Below are 19,934 nucleotides of genomic sequence, written 5' to 3' on the forward strand. Positions count from 1 at the left end.
AGAGCTGCATAATCTAATTCTAACATACACATTTAAACAGAAGTTATTAAAACAGATTATTAATTTTAAATAATATTTTGCAATTCTCCATATTTGAACAAAAAAAAATGGGTTCAAGACCAGTTTATGGGTAGCAAAAGAACAGCTAGTCAATTCTGCCTAACTTAAACTGCTTGATGGCTGAAGCATCAAGAACACTCAAGACCCACACAGTAAGATTTTTGATTGGACAGAAGTTCATTAGGTCAGCCAATTATAGGAGACAATTCGTATGAGTATTCAGTGACAATTAAAACAACAGCAAGGTGAAGGGCACCCAAGTTTTAAAACTTACATATGCACTCAGTAGCCACTTTATTAGGATGTACCTAATAATGTGGGTACAGGAGTGAAATCCAGTGTGGTCTCCTGCTGTTAAAGTCCATCCACTTCAAGTTTGACGTGTTGTGTATTCAGAGTTGCTCTTTTGTAAGCTACTGTTATAATGCATGGTTATTTGAGTTACTCTCCACTTCCTGTCAGCTTGAACCAATTTTGTCATTCTCCTCTGAACTCTCTCATTAACAAAGTGTTTTTGCCTACTGAACAGCCACTCAGTGTTTTTTTATGTTTTGCGCTATTCTCTGTAAACTCTAGAGACTGACGTGTGAAAACCCTAGGAGATCAGCAGTTTCTAAGATACTCAAATCACCCTGTCTGGCACCAGCAATCATTTCACAGTCATGGTCACTTAGATTACATTTCTTCCTCATCCTGATGTTTCATCTTGAACATGTCTGCATGCTTTTATGCATCCAGTTGCTGCCACATGATGTCTGCATTGATAAGCAGGTGTACAGATGTACCTAATAAAATGGCCACTAAGTGTACTACTAAATGCCATGACATAACAGAGTTGACACTAGATGAATGAAGCAAAAAGGATCATGCAGAAAAAAATTGCAATTCAGTTGCTCAAGAGACTTCCACTCACTTCATCAGGGAAAGATAGGTCTTTGCAAATGCACAGCACATTTGTACCTGAACTGGCGTTTCATCCTCAAACTCTCCTGACAACAGAAGATCCCCATATTCTCCAATACACCACACTGCAACTTGTACAAGAGGTTGCTGTTAAAAGAAAAATGACCAAAATGAAACACATCAGCCCACTTTGGACCAAGTTATTTTCATGCAAATTTTGGCATCTGGTTTATAAAGTAAAACAAAGAATACTTAACATAATGAGAGGAGGCTGAAATGGAGAAAGATCTGGAAGGTGGAAGCACATGCATGAAAGGTAGAGCAAAGAGCAACTGGTTGTTTCAACTTTAGCAAACACTGCCATCCAATAGAGATTGAACCAAAATGCTCACTCGTCTGAAATATTACCAAACCAGATTTCTTGTCTTGCTATTAATCAAAATGGGAAGACTAAGACATAATGCAATAATTGAAATAAAAGCCAAGGCAGAGTTAGCAAGTTAAATTGAATTTAGCCAAGACTGTTACTGTAATGCTGAATTGAGTGAGTGACTGTAATTTATTCAAACATTTTATACATCTTCATGATTAAATAGTTGTTATAAGCGGAGGGGGTTGACAAGGATTATCAAGGATCCTTGAACAGTCAAGGATTGCAGTTCATATTTGTAACAATAACAACTTCTAAGTAAATTTGAAGGTAGCAGAGACAAAATAGTAAGAAGCCAACATGGAAGTCTGAGGACAGAACAGAAGAGGCTGCAGATATGGTAATCTACCAAAAAAGAGAATACTGTAGAATTTAGTGGATGAAGATGTTGATATACATTTGTCTCCAAAGATGCTATTTCATTTGCTGAGATCTTCCAATGGTGTTTTTTATTCAGGGCAGATATAGACAGGTGAATTTATGGTAGCATAGTGATTACTGAATCAGAAGCATTAAAGGATAACTGATTCTCCAAAATAATGACATGAAATTCTGAACATACTCAAGTATTTAAAATTTTCTGTTATTTTAGATTTCAATTTTTTTTTGGTTTTCAGTGATTCACATTCCTGACAAAAGGGTTTGCAAATGAGATGGTAGGGGAGAAAAGGTATTGAATTGGCTGAAGAATCACAGTTCTGAGAAGGGATAAAATGTGAGCAAGATCAAGCTGGGCAGAGAGAATGAATTGAGAATGTAGGGACAACTGTCCAGCAACATGCAACTTTCAATAAAGTGAACAACGGAACCTTATACCACATACTGAGAGTCCAAGATTGAGAAAGAGCAAATTGTAAGTTTTTTCCGGTGGTCCAATCGAAACAACAGAGGAAGCTCCAGACAATTTAAAGAGTAGCACTTGTGAGCTCTCAACTTTTTCGGGCAGCCTAATTGTATCATGATTTGTTTGCAAGGGTAAATAAAAATAAGGTAGGGACAAGTTGAGTGGCCATTGTGTGAGTGGACCAGTGTTAGAGTGGGGAGGCTTCGGCTCAACAAGCTTGGACAAGACAAGTTTCTTCATTCTTTGTCAGTTACTATAGTGAGGAAGGCTCTAGGGGCTGTGATGTGTTCTTTATATGAGACGTGTGAATTCTGGGAGACCTCCAGGTTCCCAGATAACCACATTTGCACTAGGTGCACCGAGCTGCAGCTCCTCAGAGAACATGTTAAGGAGCTGGAGCTACTGCTTGATGACCTTTGGCTCATACAGGAAAATGACGAGGTGATAGATCGAAGCTACAGGGAAGTAGACACCCCTAAGTTGCAGAAGGTAGGTACCTGGGTGACTGTCAGGAGAAGGAAAGGAAATATGCAGCTAGTGAAGAGTACACCTGCAGCCATTCCCCTCAATAATAAGTATACTGCTTTGGATACTGTTGTGGGGGACAACTTATCGGTGGGGGGTGGGTGCCGCAGTGACCAGGTCTCTTACATTGAGTTTGGTACTGTGGCTCAGAAGGGAAGTGCAGGGGTTTGGTGGAGAAGAGGACTGCAACAGTGATAGGGGATTCCATAGTTACATTGGAAGGAAATTGATCTGGTTTAAGGTGGTCTGGTGAAACATGCCAATGACATGCTGGTAGCAAACAAAACTATCAACCACTTAATTAATCACATTTTTTCTCAGAAATAATCATTGCCATCAATAGCCTGTAACTTCCCTTTCCAGTTGAGCCTTTGAATGCTGTGTACAACCTGGCACTTTTGCAGCGTGATCTGAAGTCTTGAAGGTGCAAGATGGTTGTGGTAGGTATGGGCCACATCGAGGTGGCGGGACCCAGACCCGCGAGCATGGAATGAGCCAATGTTTGGCCATTGCTAGAGTGGACTTGGAGGCAATCCTAAGTGATAGAACTGAGGTGGCAAGGCCTGGGCCTGAGAGAGAGGAACAAACCGCTGTTTGGCCGACTTAAGAGCTGGTCTAGATGGAAAGGTCGGACACGGGCTGAATCGAGACAGTTGAGGCCTGGGCTGAGAGTATATCGAAGCAGAGGGCCCATATCCAAGAGCAAGGAAATCCCTAAGGTTTTGGCCAATCTAAGTGCCAGGCCAGATTGAAAAGATTCAGGGTGTTGCGGCCAGAGAAGAGGGAGGGGCCACTGTTCAGCTTGTTGCTCCGTGAGGTTTAATTATCTCTGTGCCGAACTGTCACTGTGGCTTGCAACTAACGGACTCCTGGATCCGCTGCAATGATGATTGGCTGTGGACTCACTTCAGTTCTGAATGTTATTTGCTTACTTTTAATGTTTGCACAATCTATTTTTATTTCTTGCACATTGGGCATTTGATGGTCGCTTTTTTTTTTAAATGGGTTCCATTTGGTTTCTTTGCTTTGTGGCTGCCTGTAAGCAGACAAATCTAAAGGTTGTATATAGTATACATACTTTGATAATAAATGCACCTTGTACTTTTGAACTTTGAAAAGGGAGGAGGCCCTGAAAAGAGAATTTAGGGAATTTAATAGAAAGCTGAAAAGTTCCAGGTTGTGCCACATGCTAGTGGAGGTAAAAATAAGATGATCTGACAGATGAATACATGGCTGAGGAACGGGTACAGAGGGGAAGGCTTCAGATTTCTGGATCTTGGGACCTCTTCTGGGTAAGGTACGACCTGTACAAAAGTGACGGGTAACACCTGAAGCCGAGGGATCCAACATCCTTGTGGGGAGGTTTGCTAGAGCTGTTGGGGAGGGTTTAAATTAATTTGGTAGAGGATAGGAACTGGAGTGATAGAGCTGAGGATGGTGCAGTTGGTATACAAGCAGGTGCAATGTGTAGTGAGACCCTCAGGGAGAACAGGCAGATGTTAAGGCAAAATTGGAGTCAGTAGGATGAGTTGCAGTGTAACGTGGGGACAAAATCGATAAAGGGTGATGGATACAAGACTGAAAGTGTTATATTTGAATGCATGCAGTATATGAATAAGACAGATGATCAGTTAGAGATTGGCAGATATGACATTGTGGGCATAACTGAGTTGTGGCTGAAAGAAGATTATAAATTGGGAGCTTAACATATTGTATCAAAAGGACAGCCAGGTGGGCAGAAGGGGTGATGTGGCTCTGCTGGTTAAAAAGCAAAATCAAATCCTTAGAAAGGGATTAACATAGGATTGGAAGATGCAGAATCCTTGTGGATAGATTTAAGAAAATTCAAGGGTATAAGGACCTTGACAGGAGTTATATACAGGCTGTGGGCCAGAACGTGGGGTACAAATTACAACAGGAGATACGAAAGGCATGTCAAAAGGCAATGTAATGATAGTCATCAGAGATTTCAATATGCAAGTAGCCTGGGAAAACCAGATTGGTGCTAGAATGCCTACGAGATGCCTTTTTAAAGCAGCTTGTGGTTGAGCTCACTAGGAGAAAGGCCATTTTGGATTGGGTGTTGTGCAATGAACCCAATTTGATTAGGGAGCTTAAGGTAAAGGAATTCTTTGGAGATAGTGATCATAATATGATTAAATTCACCCTGCAACTTGAGAGGGAGAAGCTAAAATCAGATGCATCAGTATTTCAGTGGAGGAATTAGAGGCATGAAAGAGAAGCTGGCCAAAGTTGATTTGAATGGGACCCTAGCAGAACAGTAATGGCCAGAGTTTCTGGGAGCAATTCGGTCCCAGAATTGGCAGGACTAGCAGCTTAATGTTCCAGGGTTCCGATGTTTCAGATGTGATAGAGGCAGAGGAATGAAAGGTGGGGGAGTAGCATTGCTTGTCAAGGAAAATGTTACAGCAGTGCTCAGGCAGGACAGATTAGAGGGCTTGTCTACTGAGTCCTTATGGGTGGAGCTGAGAAACAGGAAAGGTATGGCCACATTAGTGGGGTTGTATTATAGACCACCCAATAGTCGGCGAGAATTGGAGAAGCAAATCTGCAGAGAGATAGCAGGCAACTGCAGGAAACAAAGTTGTGGTGGTAAGGGATTTTAATTTTCCATATATTGATTGGGACTCCCATACTGTTAGGGGTCTAGATGGTTTAGAGTTTGTAAAATGTGTTCAGGAAAGTTTTCTAAATCAATATGTAGAGGTACCAACTAGAGGGGATGCAATATTGGATCTCCTGTTAGGAAACCTGTTAGGAGGGAGTTAGATATGGCCCTTGTGGCTAACGGGATCGGGGGTATGGAGGGAAGGCTGGTGCAGGGTTCTGAGTTGGATGATCAGCCATGATCATACTGAATGGCGGTGCAGGCTCGAAGGGACGAATGGCCTACTCCTGCACCTATTTTCTATGTTTCTATGAAACAAGTTAGGACAAGTGATGGAAGTGTGTGTACGGGAGCACTTTGGTTCCAGTGATCATAACACCATTAGTTTCAACTTGATCATGGACAAGGATAGATCTGGTCCTAGGGTTGAGGTTCTGAACTGGAAGAAGGCCAAATTTGAAGAAATGAGAAAGGATCTAAAAAGCGAAGATTGGGACAGGTTGTTCTCTGGCAAGGATGTGATCGGTAAGTAGGAAGCCTTCAAAGGAGAAATTTTGAGAGTGCAGAGCTTGTATGTTCCTGTCAGGATTAAAGGCAAAGTGAATAGGAATAAGGAACCTTGGTTCTCAAGGGATATTGCAACTCTGATAAAGAAGGAGAGAGTTGTATGGCATGTATAGGAAACAGGGAGTAAATACGGTGCTTGAGGAGTATAAAAAGTGCAAGAAAATATTTAAGAAAGAAATCAGGAGGGCCAAAAGACATGAGGTTGTCTTGGCAGTCAAAGTGAAGGATAATCCAAAGAGCTTTTACAGGTATATTAAGAGTAGAAGGATTGTAAGGGATAAAATTGGTCCTCTTGAAGATCAGAGTGGTCGGCTATGTGTGGAACCAAAAGAAATAGGGGAGATCTTAAATGTTTTTTTTGCGTCTGTATTTACTAAGGAAACTGGCATGAAGTCTATGGAATTAAGGGAAACAAGTGGTGAGATCATGGAAACTGTACAGATTGAAAAGGAGGAGGAGCTTGCTATCTTGAGGCAAATTAAAGTGGATAAATCCCCAGGACCTGACAGGATATTCCCTCGGACCTTGCAGGAGACTGGTGTTGAAATTGCAGGGGCCCTGGCAGATATATTTAAAATGTCAGTGTCTACGGGTGAGGTGCCGGAGGATTGGAAAGTGGCTCATGTTGTTCTGTTGTTTAAAAAAGGATCAAAAAGTAATCCAGGAAATTATAGGCCAGTAAGTTTGACGTTGGTAGTGGGTAAGTTATTGGAGGGAGTACTAAGAGACAGAATCTACAAGCATTTGGACAGACAGGGACTTATTAGGGAGAGTCAACATGGCTTTGTGCTTGGTAGGTCATGTTTGACCAATCTATTGGAGTTTTTCGAGGAGGTTACCAGGAAAGTGGATGAAGGGAAGGCAGTGGATGTTGTCTACATGGACTTCAGTAAGACCTTTGACAAGGTCCTGAATGGGAGGTTAGTTAGGAAAATTCAGTCGCTAGGTATACATGGAGAGGTGGTAAATTGGATTAGACATTGGCTCAATGGAAGAAGCCAAAGAGTGGTAGTAGAGAATTGCTTCTCTGAGTGGAGGCCTGTTACTGGTGGTGTGCCACAGGGATCAGTGCTGGGTCCATTGTTATTTGTCATCTATATCCATGATCTGGGATGATAATGTGGTAAATTGGATCAGCAAATTTGCTGATGATACAAAGATTGGAGGTGTAGTGGACAGTGAGGAAGGTTTTCAGAGCCTGCAGAGGGACTTGGACCAGCTGGAAAAATGGGCTGAAAAATGGCAGATGGAGTTTAATACAGACAAGTATGAGGTATTGCACGTTGGAAGGACAAACCAAGGTAGAACATACAGGGTAAATGGTAAGGCACTGAGGAGTGCAGTAGAACAGAGGGATCTGGGACTACAGATACAAAATTCCCTAAAAGTGGCGTCACAGGTAGATAGGGTCGTAAAGAGAGCTTTTGGTGCATTGGCCTTTATTAATCGAAGTATTGAGTATAAGAACTGGAATGTTATGATGAGGTTGTATAAGGCATTGGTGAGGCCGAATCTGGAGTATTGTGTTCAGTTTTGGTTACCAAATTACAGGAAGGATATTAATAAGGTTGAAAGAGTGCAGAGAAGGTTTACAAGGATGTTGCTGGGACTTGAGAAACTCAGTTACAGAGAAAGGTTGAATAGGGCTTTGAATAGCCCTATTGGATAGGACTTTATTCCCTGGAGCATACAAGAATGAGGGGAGATTTGATAGAGGTATATAAAATTATGATGGGTATAGATAGAGTGAATGCAAGCAGGCTTTTTCCACTGAGACAAGGGGAGAAAAAAACCACAGGACATGGGTTAAGGGTGAGGGGGGAAAAGTTTAAAGGGGACATTAGAGGGGGCTTCTTCACACAGAGAGTGGTGGGAGTATGGAATGAGCTGCCAGACAAGGTGGTAAATGCAGGTTCTTTTTTAACAATTAAGAATAAATTGGACATATACATGGATGGGAGGTGTATGGAGGGATATGGTCCGTGTGCAGGTCAGTGGGATTAGGCACAGCCAAGAAGGGCCAAAATAGTTCGGCACAGCCAAGAAGGGCCAAAAGGCCTGTTTCTGTGCTGTAGTTTTTCTATAGTTTTTCTATGCTGTAGTTTTTCTATGGTTTCTATGGTGTAGGACAGATACACCCCAAAGCAGTATTATGAAAGCAGAATGACACAAACATGGCTGACAAGGGATATGTAGTGGAGAGTACATTGACTGGCTACAACACAGACTGGTATGGAAACACCAATGCCCTTGAACGGAAAATCCTACTGAGGGTGGTGGATGCATCCCAGTCCATCACGGGTGGAGACCTCCCAACCATTAAGTACAACTACATGAAATATTGTCACAGGAAAGCAGCATGCATTGTCAGGGACTCCCACTACCGAAGACATGCTCTCTTCTCACTGCTGCCTTCAGGAAGATGGTACAGGAGCCTCAGAACTGATAACACCCCCTCAACCATTCAGCTCTTGAAATAAAGGGGATAACTTCACTCAACTTTACTTGCCCCATCATTGACATGTTCCCACAGCCTGTGGACTCACTTTCAAAGACTCTTCATCTCATGTTCTCAATAGTTATCTCTTGTTTATTTATTACTATTAACTCATTTTTTTTGTATTTGCACAGTTAGTTTTCTTTTGGATACTGGTTGAACACCCAAGTTGGTGTAATCTTACAATGATTCTATAATAGTTATTGTTCAATTATGGATTTATTGAGTATAACTGGAAGAAAATTAATCTCAGGGTTGTATATGCTGACATACGTACTTTGATAATAAATTTACTTTGAACGAAGACAACATAAAAGCAAAAGAAGGGGCATATAATAAAGCAAACATAGTGGGAAGTTAGAGAACTGGGAAGCTTTTAAAAACCGACAGAAGGCAACTAAAAAGCCATAAGGAGGGAAAAGATGAAATATGAAGGTAAGCTAGCCAATAATATCAGGGAGGATATCAAAAGGTTTTTTTTCAGATATATAAAGAGAAAAACAGGCGAGAGTAGATATTGGATTGCTGGAAAATGACTATGGTGAGGTAGTAATGGGGACAAGGAGTTGGAGCTGTATAAGTATTTTGCATCAGTCTTCACTGTGTAAGACACTAGCACTACGCCGGAAATTCGAGTATGTCAGAGGGCAGAAGTGAGTGCATCTGCTAATATTCACAAGAAAGTGCTTGGAACCTGAAAGGTTAAGGTAGGTAAGTCACTTGTATTAGATGGACAATACCCCAGGGTTCTGAAAGAGGTACCTGAAGAGATTGTGGAGACATTAGTAACGATCTTTCAAGAATCACTAGACTCGGGTATTGTTCTGGAGGACATTGCAAATGTCACTCAACTCTTCAAGAAGGGAGGGAGGCAGAAGAAAGGGAATTATAAGCCAATTTGCCTAATCACAGTGGTTGGGAAGGTGTTGGAGTTCACGGTTAAAGATGAGGTTTCACAGTACTTGGATGTACATGATATAATAGGCCAAAGTCAGCATGATTTCCTCAAGGAGAAATCTTGCCTGATAAATCTGTTGGAATTCTTTGAGGAAATAACAAGCAGGATAGACAAAGGAGAATGGGTAGGTGTTGTGTACTTGGATTTTTAGAAGGCCTTTGACAAGGTGATATACATGAGGCTGCTTAACAAGTTAAGAGCCCGTGGTATTACAGGAAAGATACTAGCATGGATAGAGGAATAGCAGATTGGCAGGAAACAGAGTGAGAATGAAGGGAGCCTTTTCTGGTTGACTGCTGGTGACCAGTGGTGTTCCACAGGGGTCAGTGCTGGGACTTCTTTTCACGTTATATGTCAATGATTTGGATGAAGGAATTTATAGTTTTGTCACCAAGTTTGCAGTCAATATAAAGATAGTGGGGGTGGGGGGGAGAGGTAGTGTTGAGGAAGCAGGGAGTCTGAAGGTCTTAAAACAGATTGGGAGAATGGGCAAAAAAAGTGGTAGATGAAACACAGGGTCTTGAAGTGAATGCACTTTTGTAGAAGGAATAAAAGCAGAGTTTATTTTCTAAATGGGGAGAAAATTAAAAAATCTGAGGTGCAAAGGGGTTTGGGAAGGATTCCATAATTTGCAAGTTGGGTTTGTTGTGAGGAAGGCAAATATGTTAGCATTCCTAGAATATAAAAACAATTATATAATGCTCAGACTTTATAAGACACTGATGAGACCTCATTTGGAGTATCTTTTCTGAGTTCTGGGCCCCTTAACTAAGAAAAGATGTGCTGACATTGGAGAGGGCTCAGAAGAGGGTCACAAGAATGATTCCAAGAATGAAAGAGTTAACATACAAGATGCACTTGATGGTTCTGGGTCTGTACTCACTGGAATTTAGAAGAATGAGGTGGGATGTCACTGAAACTTGTTGAATGTTGAAAGGCCCAGATAGGGTGGATGTGGAGCAGATGTTTCTAAAAGTATGGGAATTTAGGACCAGAGGGCACAGCCTCAAAATACAGGAACATCCATTCAGAATGGAGATTCTGAAGGAGGAATTTCTTTCGCCAGAAGGTGATGAATCTGTGGAATTTGTTGCCACAGGTTGCTGTGAAGTTCTAGTCACTGGGTGTACCAATACACTTTTGATTAGTCAGGGTGTGGAAAAAATTACAGGGAGAAGGCAGGAGAACGGGATTAAGAGGGAAAATGGATCAGCTAAGATGGAATGGCGGAGCAAACTCCATGGGCCAAATGGTTTACTTCTGCTCCTATGTCTAATAGTTATATGAAATTAAAACACCAGCATGCTATCAAAGGAGACCAAAGACAAGAGAAGAGGTTAACAAAAATGACAAAAGTTCTAGAGACCAAACTAATCTGTTTGCTACCAAACAAAGTGCACGTGGCCAACAATAACAGTTATGCCTCAAGTTTATCTAAATTGGTGACCGTGCGCATACAATACTTATGAATGGATAAGAGGAGACTGAGAGGAAACAGGTGATTTAGTATATTAAAGTATATAAAATTAGACTGAGATGAAGCATATCCAAGACAGATAAGGGAAGGGAGGAAAATAAATTCTAACCATGTTTCAGTCCTTTCTGTCCAGAGGCATAATACCCAGGACCAGCTGTTTAAAGAGAGAAGTAATGATAAAGCATAAAATTAAGGGTCTATCAAGTAAACATGGGTGATGGGCAAATATTAGAAATATAACTTAGGACAGAAACTAATACAGAAGCTTGTTGTGGAGTTCTGCAGGATTTAAGAAAACACTTTTCCCTGGAATATATCAGATGTATTTAAAAGTAGGAGGCTCCATTTAGATGACTGCAGAAAATGCAATTGTTTTTAGAGTAAAAGGGAGAGAACCAGGTTTCAGGAAATACCAACAGAGTGACAAGATGGCAAAATAAATGCTGTAGATAAATTTCAGAAGCACAGATAATGCATTGGAGGAGGAGATGGGACAATGGATGACAAGAAACCGAGAAAGCCAGAGGAACATACTCAAGGGGATGTCCATAGATCCCCAAAAATAGCTGCAAGATAAAATGACCAAATAAGAATAACCACATAACAATGATAAGAATGAAGATAAGATGACCAAACAAAAGGTAAATATGATACAACACTTTATTGACAGCATAGAATACAAAATTGAGGTTGCACTTTAACTACCTCAAAAAAGGTTAGTCAAGTCATAACTCAGGTACTGTGTGTGGTTTTGAGCAGCAAATGAACATCAGGGAGGATGCAGAGGCTTTTATAATAATGCAGCTAGACTGGAAAATTCTATTTATAACAAACAGAAATAGGCTAAATTATTCTCTTTGGAAAAGGCAGCCGAGGAATTGTGTAGTGTAACGAGGGGCTTTGGGTTCTGTTATTATCAGCAGAGAGGATAAAAAACTCAGGGATACAGATTTTAGCAAGATAAGACTGGCCACTCTTCACTCTCTATAAACCTGCCTTAAGAGCAGCAGAGGTAGAATCCAAATTTCAAAAGCACTTGGAATGCACAAACTACTATATGGAAGTTGGGAAGTAAGATCAGGTTGGATTCTGCCACCATAAACATTATTCTGTATGGTTTAATACAGATATCAGAAATAGAGTTAAATACAGTATCTTGTACCAAGTACTTTGCAATGATATAAGAAACATATCTTTATTTTTAATAAATGTAAACAGCATATTTTGCAACTTGCCTGTGAAATATCCACACGAATAGCCTGATAAAGTTTCTGCACAATGTATGAATGAAGAGAGTTTGCATTACTGATGAGCTGAATCAACAGAGGCACGGAGTCATCTCGGACGTAACTTCCAGCCTGTGGAGAAGGTAAAAAAAAAAGTACCACAGCATTCTGACAACTGTGAAGAGCAAATATCAGAGATTGTGCCTGGAGGTGATACATACTGTGGTAAGCACTCTCATGATGGTGTCAATGTGCCATCGCTTGTTGGGGGCATATCTGGAAAAGACCACGATTTGTAACATTAAATTAGGTCATATACCCAATCAAAATAAGTATAGCTAGACCAAGCCAAACTGCACCTTGAACCTCCTTTGCTACTCAATTCCCCAATCTTAGCTTTGAACACATTCAATAACAAAGCAGCTACAGCTCTCTGCAGCTACAAATTCCAAAGAACTCAGTCCAAAATGTTGACTCTTATTTGAAAATGTGCTCTAGACCTAGATTTATCAGATAGAAGACAGGGGCTTTTAGCCGATGCTCCAGCTACCCCACTCATAATCTTGTAATTCTCCACAAGATCATTTGTCATTCTTATAAATTTGATCTATTGCTCATACTTCATTACAGGATAATTTCCTAATTCCACAAATATTTCCATTATCTCAACTCCAAGCAACTTACAGTGGTCCATAAAGAAGCAATGTGCAATACAAATTAACTTCAAAACACATTATAGCATCAAAAGCAGAGCATGGAAAAAGGCCATTTGGCTAATGCTGGCCAGTGGATACTAACTGTATTAATTCTATCTTCTAGCACTTGGTCTGCAACCTTCTACTACCTGTGTGATTCAAGTGCTCATCTAGACAATTTACAAATGCTGTCAGTGACTTTGCTTCCAGTACTTTGTCAGATAGTGTAATCCAGTATTCATTTCTCTAGGTAAAACAAAAAATACCCCTCAGATTCCCCCAAGTCTCTTGCCCTAACCCTAAATCTCTGTCCTCTTAAGTTTTATTCATCACTGATATGGGGAAATGTTTGACTGGCAATCAATCCTGTCTATACTGCCTAATTTCATACAAATTAATCATGTCCCCACTTACATAACCTTCTCTGCTCCAGGAAGGACAGGATCCAAATCATTCCCGTATATTACCAAAAGCAAGGATCTAGCACCAACCTCTACTGACCAGAATACGGTCCCAAGGATAGAAGACACACTGAGTGGTGCGAAGTGGTTCAGTGTGCTGGACTTGAGGGGTGGATAGCATGAGAGAGGTTGACAAAGAGAAGATGGCATTTATGTACATGTCCTCTGGGATTCTTCCAGTTCAAAAGGATGCCCCAGGGCATATCGAGAGTCCCTGCAACCTTCCAGTGGGTTATGGAGAAGATGGTGGGGGATATGAATTTGCTTGAGGTGTTGGTGTATCTGGATGACCTCATAGTATATGGGTCCACCTTGGAAGAACATGAAGTGAGGCTACTGAAGGTGCTGGGTCGCTTGAAAGATGAAGGGTTAAACCTTTACCTGGACAAGTACCAGTTCTGCAAAATGCCTGTCAGCTATGTTGGGCACATAGTCTCACAGAATGGAGTAGCTAGGGTCCAACTAAGATAGAGGCGGTGACCACCTGGCCAAGACCCCAGACTGTGAGCCCTTTGCGCTTGTTCCTCGGGTTCTGTGGCGTCAAGGGCTATGCGAAAGTGAGTCACCCGATGAATTAGCTTCTGTGCGGTTACCCTCCCTTGGGGAAGGCAGGAAGGGGGAAATAAAGCAGGAGGGTGGAGAATATCTTAGCCATCGGAGCCCTTTGGCCTGAGGTGAGATGCAAAATATGTAGAGGCCTTTCAGTCGCTGAAGGAGCTGCTGAACCAGGCGCCAATGCTAGCTTTTGCGGACCCCCAATTGCCATATGTACTGCACACAATGCTAGCCGAGAGGGCTTAGGGGGCATCATGTATCAGGATAAGGGCACTGGGTTGAGACCCGTTGCATTTGTCAGCTGGAGTCTGTCGCCCTTCAAGAAAAACAATCCCATGCACAAGTTGGAGTTTCTAGCGTTGAAATGGGCGGTAATGGATAAGCTGAGTGACTACCTCTATGGGGCCAAGTTTAAGGTGAGTACGGACAATTCGATAACTTATATCTTGACCTTGGCGAAACTGGATGCCACAGCCCATTGGTGGTTGGCAGCGTTGTCTGGCTATGATTTCAGCCTGAAGTACTGGCTGAGAAGCAGGAACACTGATGCAGATGCTTTGTCCTGATGGGCACATGAGGGACTGGACAGGGATGAAGAGTGGGAGAGCGTCCCTGCCCCGGGGGTGAAGGCCATGTGTCAGTTTGCCATCACCATGAAAGCAGAGGGAAAGCAGGGGCAGGATCGAACAGTGGCTCAACTGGGAGCTTCTGATGACGCCGTTCCACAAGTTTACTGTAACCTGACTGCTGTGAAGACAAATCAGCTGCTGGAATTGAATTCTGGGGAAGTGGCAGCTGCTCAGTGAGATGACCCGTGCATTGGTACCATTTGGTCATCGGTCGAAAAGGGAGACATGGCTCAGGGGAAGAAGATGAAACACATGGCGGTGCCTCCGTTACTGAGAGAATGGCCTCTGTTAGAGTTGCAGAACCAGATCCTATACCAGGTCATGTCACCTCCAGTCCGACCTCGGCATTGCCAGCTGGTTCTGCCAGAGAAGTATTGGAGGATTTCGTTGAAGTCACTTCATGATGATTCTGGACATTTGGGGGTTGAAAAGACCTATGGATTGCTCAGAGACCGGTTTTACTGCCCTGAATGAAGCTGGAGGTTGAAGATTACTGCAAGTCATGCATTCGATGCACACGGCAGAAGATGCTGCCTATGCGGGCAGCTCCCTTGACCCACCTGCAGAGTGCGGGGCCGTTGGACCTGGTGCGTATGCATTTCCTGTCAATAGAACCCGATGCCAGCAACACGGTGAATGTCTTAGTCATCACAGATCACTACACAGACATGCGCAAGCTTTTCCTACCAAGGACCAGAGGATGTCCACGGTGGCCAAAGTGTTATGGGAGAAGTATTTCATTTATTATGGCCTCCCCAGGTGGGTACATAGTGACCAGGGACAGGAATTAGAGAGCAGGTTCATCCATGATCTACTGGACATACTTGGAGTCAAAAAGTCAAGGACCACGAGCAAGATTGCCCTTTGATCTTTGTTTTGGGACTGACGAGGGCGACTTGCAACCAAAGACTTACCTGAAGTACGTGTCCGATATGAAAAGGGCTTATGAATTAGTTGGGGTCACAGCTGCCACCAAGCAGAATCAAGGAAATAAGAGGCGGTATGATCAAAAGGTGAGGTTCTCCCAACTCCTGCTGGGAGACAGAGTCATCATAAGGAATTTGGGGCTACCTGAGAAGCATAAGCTGGCTGATCGATGGGCGGCTATGCCCTATATGGTAGAGTCAGATGGCAAATCTGCCAGTTTTCAGGGTGAAGCTTGAGGATGGGAATGGGCCTGTCAAGATTCTCCATCGGAACCACCTTCTGCCTCTGGGACAAGAGGTGCAGGTAGACCCAGAGCCCGACCTGGAGCATACATCTAGTAAGAGGACTCTGCAGAGACGTGGGGTGATTGCAGGGCCAACAGTAGGAGAGGTTAAGCCGGCTCCACCTGAGAGGGATACTGACTCAAGAGGACAAGGACCTGGATGTGTAGCATATGCTGCCTTTTGCTAACTCCCCATTGACTGAGGAAGAGACTCCCAGTCCTTTTCTCACTGGGTCAGGTGAAATTGGGGGGGGACTATCTGTGGACAGCCTGGGTTGCAGCAGGACCCTGCGAGGGATGAAGCAGGGCTTGGCCACGGGATAGAGGGGTCTGAGTTGCAGGTGGGCACGAGTTATAAGCCCAAGAAGGCCTCACCAGTTAGACCAGAAGTATCCCCAGTAGTGTTGGAACCTGAAGAGTTAGGTGAGGGGGAACGGAGGTATCAGAGAATTAGGAGACCCCCAGATAGACTGGCCTATGTAGCACCAGGGGAACAAAGTGTGGCCCCTACCATTTAGGGGAGCCATGTCACTGCCTTTTACACCTGGATTGGACTTTGTGCTTTGCAAGAAGGGTTGGCGAGTTATGTCAACGTCGTGAGGACATGACTAAATTTGATGGGGAGAGAGTGTAATGCTCTGTAAGGTTTCACTGCTAATATAATGGCCTCTCTGTAATGTTTCACTGCAAATGTAATGGTTTCTCTGCAGCAGCAGTGTCTGCATTATGACTAGAGATAACGGGGGCCTTGGAATGTGCGCCACTGAATGAGAGGCGTGTTATTCCTTCTTGTGTGTCTGAGAGAAGGTATTCGCTGTCTTTTGCTGGGGAGAGATGAAGAGAGAAGACGCAAGTGGAGAGAGTTGGTAAACTGCAGGATGGAGTGGACTTGGAGCGAGGGTGTGGGAGTTGACGAGGCTCAGAGGAGGCTGATGGGAACAAATGGAAGGAACTGTGAGCTCCAACGTGCACGTAAGACTGTTTCATTAAAATGGGCCCTTTTTCTTTTTATTTTCTTTACTAACACTATAGTCAGATAAGAATTATAAAGCTCAATTGCTTAATCGCATATGGTGTACCAGCTGATATTTTGCGGTACGGATTTGTCACTGGGCAACACCTTACGCAGCATCCACACAAATGAGATTTCTCAGTTTGGCTGGGCCAGAAGTTGTCTTCCCCAAGACAAACACATGCTGGCCAAACCTTCTCTGCTTCAGGAAGGACAGGATCCAAATCATTCCCGTATATTACCAAAAGCAAGGATCTAGCACCGACTTCTAACAAAACACTACTAATTACAGACATCCAATCACAAAAGCAACACTATCCAATCACCCCATCTTCATTTGCAATCTCATGGACCTATATTTATGATCCAGTCTCCCATGTGGGACCTTCTCAAAGGCATAATGAAATCCTTGTAAATCGCATTTTCTGCACTGCTTTCATAAGTACACTGTTATCTTCTCAAAAAATTCAACCAGATTGGTCAAACAAGATCTTCCCTTATACAGTCATGCCTGGCTATTTCTGACCAACAAGTGATCATTAATTCTGTCCCTCAGGCTTTTTTTTTATACCCAATAACTTCCCTGCCACCAATGCTAGGCTCACTGGTCCCTAATTGCCAGAATTTTCCTTGCTGGCCTTCTTGAAATGGGGGACTACATTTGCCTCTTATTACCTCACTCATGGTCAGCAAAGATTTAGAAACTTCAGCCAGAAACCCAGCAACCTCTTGCCTTGCCTCCTGGAGAAGCCTGAAAATAATCTCATCCTGCCCCAAAGATTTACCTACCTTTAAGACCAGTAAAGCATTGAATACTTCCCCTTTATAGAAATCTAATAGAATTTCACCTTCCCCTTTGCTGAATTCTGCAACTATAAAACTGTTGCCTTTATGAGTACTGATTAAAAATATTCCTTAATGACCTCACCTATAGCTTCTGGCTGTGTGCACAGATTGCCTTGTGGACCAATGGGTCTTACTTTATTCCCGTCTATTATTTTGTCCTCAATATACCTGTCTACCAGTGATGTCTGGGACTCCTATATGCTTTTTTAGCAACCTACACCTTGTAGGTCACCCAACCTCTATAGTTTTCCCAGCTACTATATGTCTTGTTTATTTTCTTTATTCAACCCATATTTCTTGTAATTGTCACCCTTGGCTTTCACCTTCAAAGCAGTACATTAGCCCCAAACACTCGCTATTTCTCCTTTGAATACTTCCCATTGTGCAGATGCAGACTGGCAAACAGATACCCCCAGACTACTTTTGCCAGAATCAGTCCTACTTTAAATAAATTAGTCAGTTTAAGATCTCGATTCCTGAATTAGCCCCATCTTTCTCCACAACCACTTACAGACTTATGGTCACTATCTGCAAAATTGTCTCCTACTGACACTCTAATTGGTCTATCTTTAAATTGTGTTAAAAAGCTTTCCAGGATCCACCTCAAAACTTTTACCCTCTTTGAGGCTTTCATACTCCATTGAATACACGTTTTAAACAGTTGTTGCTCATTAATACACCTGAAGTATATTGTGGAAACATATCAAATAAACGTCTGCAGATTCTGAACAAGTTTAAGAAACTTGCTGTGTAGAATTCAGCTTTCCTTTATATTTATTTATGCTATGTGCATCAATGGGGAAACAGTTTAGTGAGCTTAATCACTGCTCCCATCTTAATATGCGATGAACCATATAACAGCAGGGCAAACAACCTTTTTCCTATTGAAGCAACATACATCAAAGTTGCTGGTGCTATTGAATGTCATCTCTACACTTAGAGAAATGCAAAACGAAACCAGCAGTTGGATTGGAAGCCATCTTCTAAACATCTGAATTCAATTTAACATAGGCTTTAAACTTCCAATAATATTCAAGAAAAAGACAAATGAAATCGGATAATCGGACAGGTTTAGGGAACTTAATACTTTTATAGATTCCCAAACCCAAGTGGAACAAACTGTCACATTGTTGCAAATTCAAAACCCAGAATTTATTGTGGCACAGAATTTAACAGAGGAGTGTGCCCAAGTACTGCCAATGTTTTCCCGCAAGTCAGATGTCATTCCTTTCATTTCCAGTGCAGTATAGTGTATGCAAATTCCTCCAGATGCTGAAATACTGACAGGATTCAGCCCTACTTTTTATATGGTCAACTGCTGCAGCTGCGACCTACCAATGCTTGACATTAAATAATCCATGCACACTGTGGAAGAAATATTTGAGCAGATATTGAGAAAAACTTTGGACAACTATCCAACACAATTTATTAAATATCACCACCAGGTCACAAGAACATTAAGAAACTCAGTCTGCAACAAAACTTGAAAGAAACTTGACTGAATAATTGTGACAATTTATAAAACAGTTTTTGACAACAGCTACTAAAAATAGTGAAATCTGTCCTTGCAATTCATTTCTATTAAATACTTCGTGCTTCTATTCTTCCTCATTTTGCTGCAAACACCTATTTTCAATGTCTCAATTGCTAGTTGTAGTGACCAGACTTTGTGCAATCCCTACATGTTCATTGTCAGTAATTTACAGCTTACCAATTGGCTTTGCATTTGAATTCAAAGCTTTGTGATAGCCCAAGCATTTAGGTAAATTATACTTTGCAATTTACAATAACAGGTGAATATATTATACTTCCGGAAGAGTAACACTTTCCCTCAAAACATACATAAAACATCCAATCTACCTCTACTCTGCACGGTTTCATAACAAACTGTGGCACAGGAAGATCTGCTAGAGCGATATGGTTTCAAAATGAGAAATAATTTCAAAATAGTCAAACAGATGCGATAATTCAGTGCAGTTTTCTTGTACTTAGCATAGAAAACACCCATGTATTAGAGCACACAGTTCGCTGAAAGCAGCCACACAAATAGAGAGATTGGTAAAGTAGGCATTTTGTTCTATTCAAAAGGTTCAAAGGAACATCAAAACAAGCCTGATGCATTTATAGAAACAAGTCCTGTGGACTGATGAAGTTAAAATGGAGCTTTTTGGCCGCAACGAGCAAAGGTACGTTTGGAGAAAAAAGGGTGCAGAATTTCATGAAAAGAATCCAACTGTTAAGCACGGGGGTTGATCGATCATGCTTTGGGCTTGCGTTGCAGCCAATGGCACAGGGAACATTTACTGGTAGAGGGAAGAATGAATTCAATTAAATACCAGCAAATTCTGGAAGCAAACATCATACCATCTGTAAAAAAGCCAAAAATGAAAAGAGGATGACTTCTACAACA

General features: G+C 42.1%; 1 protein-coding gene across 4 annotated transcripts in view; it reads right to left on the reverse strand.

Annotated features, from left to right (window-relative positions):
* Positions 1–19,934, reverse strand: part of LOC134342919 (AP-1 complex subunit gamma-1-like) — a 137,484-nt gene that overhangs the window by 43,563 nt on the left and 73,987 nt on the right. For all 4 annotated transcript variants that reach the window (XM_063041617.1, XM_063041618.1, XM_063041619.1 and 1 more), the window contains 3 exons: positions 12,338–12,392; positions 12,126–12,248; positions 1,021–1,110 (listed from right to left, as the gene is read on the reverse strand). In XM_063041617.1, the coding sequence (XP_062897687.1) occupies positions 1,021–1,110; positions 12,126–12,248; positions 12,338–12,392 (268 nt within the window). The remainder of the gene's footprint in view (positions 1–1,020; positions 1,111–12,125; positions 12,249–12,337; positions 12,393–19,934) is intronic.

Source organism: Mobula hypostoma, chromosome 2 (assembly GCF_963921235.1).
Source record: "Mobula hypostoma chromosome 2, sMobHyp1.1, whole genome shotgun sequence".
In the NCBI taxonomy this organism is placed as follows: Eukaryota; Metazoa; Chordata; class Chondrichthyes; order Myliobatiformes; family Myliobatidae; genus Mobula; species Mobula hypostoma.